General features: G+C 34.2%; 1 protein-coding gene across 2 annotated transcripts; it reads left to right on the top strand.

The window, feature by feature from the left end:
- The first annotated feature begins 906 nt into the window (after positions 1–906).
- Positions 907–6,307, top strand: LOC122601021 (transcription termination/antitermination protein NusG). 2 transcript variants are annotated; one of them, XM_043773809.1, is made up of 6 exons: positions 907–1,489; positions 1,899–2,080; positions 2,630–2,918; positions 3,055–3,136; positions 4,246–4,335; positions 5,970–6,307. In XM_043773809.1, the coding sequence occupies exons 1-4, from the start codon at positions 1,007–1,009 to the stop codon at positions 3,133–3,135; spliced, it is 1,035 nt and encodes a 344-aa protein (XP_043629744.1). In that variant the 5' UTR covers positions 907–1,006; the 3' UTR covers position 3,136; positions 4,246–4,335; positions 5,970–6,307. The 2 variants fall into 2 exon arrangements, with proteins under 2 accessions (XP_043629744.1, XP_043629738.1); XM_043773803.1 differs by having other exon boundaries at positions 3,055–3,159.
- The last annotated feature ends 207 nt before the right edge of the window (positions 6,308–6,514 follow it).

Here is a 6,514-nt window from a genome sequence, read left to right as displayed (position 1 = left end):
TCACTTGTAATTCGTAAGGTTGTTTAGATACTTACTTTGTAATATCTTAGTTCCGCAACAACCTTGTATTTTATTTAACATCAATAAATAAAACACACTTAAAAATTACATTGTGTCTTACCATTTACTTTACTTGCTTATCTTTATATTGCTTAAGTTACATATTACTTTATATATATATTCTTGCATTTATATTTATAATAATACTAGTCCAATCTAGTATATACTTAGACTTGTCGTATTCTACACTTGTGGGTTAAACCATCAAGTGAGGGACTTCACAATTTTGATACTTTTAATAATTCATTCAACTATATTGTCACTTGTATTGTTTGGTGCCCCTCATGAAAACTACTTTTGGATCCGCCACCGGATACAAGTATAAGTTTTGCGTATATGTAGTTCAGGTTATTTACGTTTTGCATAAACACATTTTTAAAGAATGGATAAACTCAAATATATTGTTTTGCTGTTCTAAAGATTACGTAGTATATTGTTAGTTTTTGGCTTTTCTAATCGATTTCTTCCACTTTTATATTGTATGATAACTATAATTCAATAACAAATCACCAGCATTTTAGTAATTTTCATGACATTTAAATGATGTATAAGATTATTCTGAAAACATGTTATAAATTTTACATATTATCGCACACAATAAACGTCTGAGAAATTCTTTTAATTTTATTGCTACTATATACAAAAACGAAACGTTTTCAAGAACAACGTACATATTTGTTAATATACTGTAGATCATAGATCTATGAAAGATTTTTTAATATATAAAGAAAAGGAAATGATTCCTAAATAATATTTTTTAGCCATATAAAACACTGTGTATATTTACAGTTATATAATACAAACATGTAATGTAATGCATATATTTATATTTATTGTGCAAAAATAAGTTAAAAATGAAATGAAGAAAAGGATAACGTTTTCATAACTTCAAAGAGAAAACACATACACCCATACAAAGACACCCACACACTCAATTACACAAAGCATGAATGTTAATGTTGTTGGTTACCAGAAAGAGGTGGTTTGGTGGCGGCGTCCAATGCCCTCCTTTCGTCCTATGACGAGAACGAGAATAATAAAAATTAAAAACCCCGCTGCTGCTGCTGCAGCAGTTATCAAACAGCAAGAAAGTCAAGTAGCAGTACCAATAATCCTCGGGTGGGGGGAAGGAACATCATCATCATCGTTAGCAGCAGGAGCAGGAAGTAAGGAAAAGCGGGAGATGAGAAAAGAGAAAAGGGAAGAAAAGATGGGGACGGGGTATAACTGGAGGGAACACGTGGAAGAGAAGCTGCTGGAAAAACCAAAGAAAAGGTATAATAGCTGGAAGGAAGAACTCAACCTTGATTTATTAGCTCAATTGGGCCCACAATGGTGGATCCTCAAAGTTTCCAGGGCTAAAGGTAAAGACACTATCCTACGCATGACTCAGTCCCTCCACAAAAACTTCCCCGATCTCCATTTCCAGGTCTTTCCCTTCCCTTCCTTACTACTCACTATAATTATTATTATTACAAGGATTTATTACTCTACTATTTGGTTGGTGTCTTTATTTCCGATGTAATAGGCCGTTTAGATACATGACACTAAACACATTTGACAACAGGACTTAAAAAAAATGAATTCCAACATCCCCTTAGTTGCAAATTTCCTTTATGCTTTGTGAATTAGCTATCCCTCTTGTGAATTTGAGTTTCGAGTTGCGAATTCAAGAATTGAGTTGCCCTCATTTTTGCAAACACAAATAAACTTGGCTACAATAGTGTATTATTTGGTATTTTTGATCACTAGAGTTATTTTTTTGCAACCATGTAACTATAACTCGAAATACAAAGATATGATTAACTACTTAATGAGTCTATCTGATGCCTTGGCAGGTATTTGCTGCAGTTATTGATGAGAAAACTAAGTTGAAGAGTGGGAAGATCTCAGTTAAACCGAAGTCCTTGTATCCTGGATGCGTGTTTATCAAGTGCGTACTCAACAGGGAACTCCACAATTTCATCAAAGAAGATTGTGAAGGGGTTGGAGGATTTATTGGACGAATGGCTGGAAATACGTAGGAACTCCTTCAATTTGCTTTTTACTTGCATCATTTGCTTCAATTTGTCCGGATCTTTTGAGCCACTTTACTGACAAGAACGGACACTGAAGTCCATAATTACTCACCTATGTTTTATGTTTTTAGTGATATTTTGGTTTACAACTGAGCATAATAGAATATTCGCATCTCCAGAGGTGACAAACTGGGCGGGTTGGGATACAAATAAATATGAATAAGCCTTAATATGGGTTTGGTTGAATTGTGTTAACTGATGCAGACTTCTTTCTTTCTTTTTTTGCATATATTATGATTGCAAAAGCTACATTTTTCAATACGCAATTGGAGACTATATGTGTGTTTAAATAAAAAGACAACCCAATTTGTGTCTGTTATATGTGTCTATCTGGAAGCAATATCTCTACCTTTGAGTAGGTTAAGACTGTATACATCTCACTTTCCTTATATACCGCATTTGACGGAATAAGATATCGTTGTTGTATATGAAGAGTCAAAAATTGCACCCCTAAACATCTTACATAAAGGTTTACTCATTAAAATTTACAGAAAACGAAAGATTAACAAACCGCGGCCTGTCTCCGAGGAGGACATGGAAGCAATATTTCAAGAAGTGAAGGAAAAGCAGGAAGCAGCAGATAAAGCCTTTGAAGAAGAGCATTCAGGAGACCTTGAGTCAGATAAAAAATCGGTTTCACTTCCAGATAAAAAATTAGTTTCAAAGCAGCGATCCAGAAAGCCTTCAGGGCCTCTTCTAGGGTCAAATGTTCGAATAATATCTGGGGTTTTTGCAGACTTCTCCGGCACCATAAAGAAGATAGACAAAAAGAGAGGATTGGTGCGCCTTTCTATTCTTTTTGTACACATGTATATTAAAAGGCTAATTAGCCATGAGCTCATTATATGCAAATACTTCAACATGGAGGTTGTATTTGCACGTAATAACTAATAACCTGGTTCTGGTTCTTTTGCAGGCAACTGTTGGGTTCACATTATTTGGAAAGGAAACTATAGCAGATTTAAATCTCACTGAGATTGTAGAAGAGCATAAATGATGTGCGTGCATGCCTTGTATCTTGGTTGGTCTTACTTTACAGCGACAATCTTATTTTCTTGGACAAATTTTTTACCTTATACTATGCATTCTAACGATGCTTGTTTTATCTAATACTGAAACATATCCAACAGGTTGAACTATTAATTAGTCATCCATAGTATACTAAGGGGGTGTTTGGCATTGGTTTCAAAAAAGATTTTGCGTTTTCTCTTTATACAAACGTAAAGCACTTTTTCAGTCAAGCAATTTTCTGATTATCTGTGTTTTGCAAACAGAATAATTAGATAATCTCTTTTAAACGCAATTCCAAACACCCCCAAAGTGTTTACCTCTTAAATTGTTTTATTCATAAAAGTTTGGATCAGATTATAACCATACTTTATGTAATCATGTATTAGTTTTTAAATTCTTATAAAATTTAGAAAGTGTTTGGAGGTTAAGGCTGACCAAATGTGACACATTTTGACCTGTTTAACAGCTGGTAAAATGCTCCTTGTGGATTAGACTGAATTCATTGAAAAGGGATAGAGATACAATTGGGAGATTATATGATAAGTTATAGTATCCAGCTTGGCCATGCCATTAGGCAACCCATGGGGCTAATATACTCAGAACTATCCATTTTTGGCCATCTTGAATTGCAAAAGCTTACTATGATATTTATTTACTAGTATGCAACATATTTAAGTCTGCTATTTTACTAGTTTTAAAGCCCCGCAATACCCATGAATAATATTAAGATGATTAAGAACTTTTAATACCTAGAATGAGCAATTTGGTAGCTTTGGATTTAATATTGCACTTGTATTGGACAGAAGTAGTTTATGTTTTACCATAACAAGTCGAATCACTGATGCTACTTACTCCATAAGCTATTAGGTTACTAGGATTTCAACTAACATTAAAAATGTCTTTTTGACATGAATGGGAGCAGATGCTTTCAAGAGGTTACCTTTTGTATGATCTGATAATATGTTGAAAGCTTACATATGATGTAAATCCTTGTCAGTTTTCTTTTAGTATTTTGAATTTGGTGTCTCGAATGAAATGTAAATAAGATTAAGATAAACAATTAAATATGCATGGTAACTTGTTGATTTCATTTCAGAATGCTTGTTTTATGAATGGAAACAATAAAATAGTTGATCATCTGATGGAAGTAGCACTTGTTGGTTACATCAGGGGATTTCCTACCAAGGTAACTAAATTTAGTTAATATGAAAAGTGAACTTTCTACTGTATTTGGGTTATAGTATGCTTAATGAGGCAACTGTGTTAGGCTATGAGATTTATATGAAAAGGAACCATATCTAGTGAGTCAAATGGGTTTATCACCAAAGAGTATTCAAATGGATAAATCTTTTAAATTGCCTCCATTATAAAATCTAATTATGAATACGATCTTGTAAATGGATAAACAATACGCACTAGAAATTAAAACTTTTGATCCATTGTCCAACCCTCATTTTGCCACCCCTAGTTTTTCTACTCTCCTAATTGTTCTTGGATACAGTTAAAAGAAGTTCCAGTTTTCACTTTAGTCCATAAAACCAATCATTTTGTTCAAAACTATTTGTGGCCCGTCCTTAAAAATTTAAGTTCTATTTTATGATGCTCTTGTTTGCAAATTATTGAAGTTTACACACTGTCATTGTTTATGCTTATTGATTCTTTTCCTTTTGTCCATTGTTTGTTTGTATCCTCGGTATAATGCACACATGACTAACGGTATACAAACAATTCTTCAAAACTTGTAATGTGCATCCCTACTTTGTGGATTACAATCATACATGAACATAGAGAAGTATTCAATAACATGCAGGTGTGACACAATGAACAGGCCCTTGAATCTGTTACATACTAAATGGGAGAACACAACCCAAAAGACTAGCCTAATGGGTGAGAGAGCCCATTTGGTATATAAACCCCACATTGGTTTCCCATACAACCGATGTGGGACAAGTCCCATACCTTGCAATGGTTTTGATCCGTAACAGAATCTTATAGTTCAGTCACTCCTTAAACACTGTAAAGTCACTATTTCCAGTCAAAATTGAAACTTAGTGACTATATGTGGTAATTTTGACCAGTAACTAACAAACTAGTCAATATGGTAAATGTCATAAAAAGGTAGTTATATTTCTTTTTTGATACCTTTTTATGCCATTGTCTTTTTTAAAGTTATATTTTGTGTAGTAACCTAGTTTTTGTAATCATAATTGATGCATTGATATTTATAAAAATTTGACAATTAGACAGAAAAAAGTTTGCAGGTCAACCTGACCTGACCGAGGACAACTCCACAAAAGAGAAATGCTTACCCTCATGTGCCTTTTGGGCTCCCACTGACCCTTCCCCAAGGACCAGTCCCAGATAAATAGACATTTTTTATCCTGTTTCCTGTCTTTGCGACCACCCATGGAGTGAGTATTCGAACTCGTGACCTATTTCAAAAAAAAAAAAAAGTTATCCATAGTGGCCATACAAAGCATTTGTGGAGAGGCAATGGATGCCCAGTTGATCCAAGACCAACTGGCCGTACCTAGGACAACTGACTTTCACCTTTTATTCAACCTTCCCAATTTGCTGCATTTACTTGTGTGACCTTTTGTGCACCATACTCGTCCTTGTATAATTATACTTAAGTTTAAGGTGCAAGGTACAACTGTAGAAGACTCTCATATATCTTGTATAGTTGATTTTTCTCCCTACCCCTTTGTTGGGATAGTATTGGATCCCTGTTTTGCCATCTGGGACATTAATTTCTTTATTTAGGATTTTAGGTACATATTCTAAGGTTCTTCTAAGAAAATATTTAATGATTTTTTACAGCCATGCTCTTCAACTGATGCTCAAATATTCGACCAAGACAAGTTAATTGCAGAGGCTTGCTTAGATTTAGAGCTATATCGACTGCAACACAACATAGATTGCAAGAACTTGTCTTGTTGAACAAAGTTATTCTTTTGGTTTGAGGATTACACGTCAATAGATCGATGGTGATTTATAATACATTTGTTACATTACAGCTACAAGAATCCAAATATTATGAACATTGTGTACCATATGATGTTCTAAAATGTATGAGGAGATTCTTGCTGTAGGAGATTCTTGTGAATTGTAACAATATCTTGTGAACATTGTGTATACAAGAATCTAAAGTTTTGGTACTTGCTGTAGGAGATTCTTGTGAATTGTGACAATATCTTAATCGAGTTAGGCAAAACAGATAGATGAACTTTGGGATGATATGTTCTTCGAGGCTTGTTTGGGACTACACCAAAAACATCCACGGAGTGAAAACTGGTGACACAACCTCCACGGGCGGGGTTTTTCTTGTGTCTAGGGTTCTGTAATTGTCATGAGTTTTTCCTACC

This window comes from Erigeron canadensis, chromosome 1 (genome assembly GCF_010389155.1).
Source record: "Erigeron canadensis isolate Cc75 chromosome 1, C_canadensis_v1, whole genome shotgun sequence".
In the NCBI taxonomy this organism is placed as follows: domain Eukaryota; kingdom Viridiplantae; phylum Streptophyta; class Magnoliopsida; order Asterales; family Asteraceae; genus Erigeron; species Erigeron canadensis.
The sequence above is the reverse complement of the archived record's forward strand: the minus strand, read 5'-3'. Positions and strand labels throughout refer to the sequence as shown.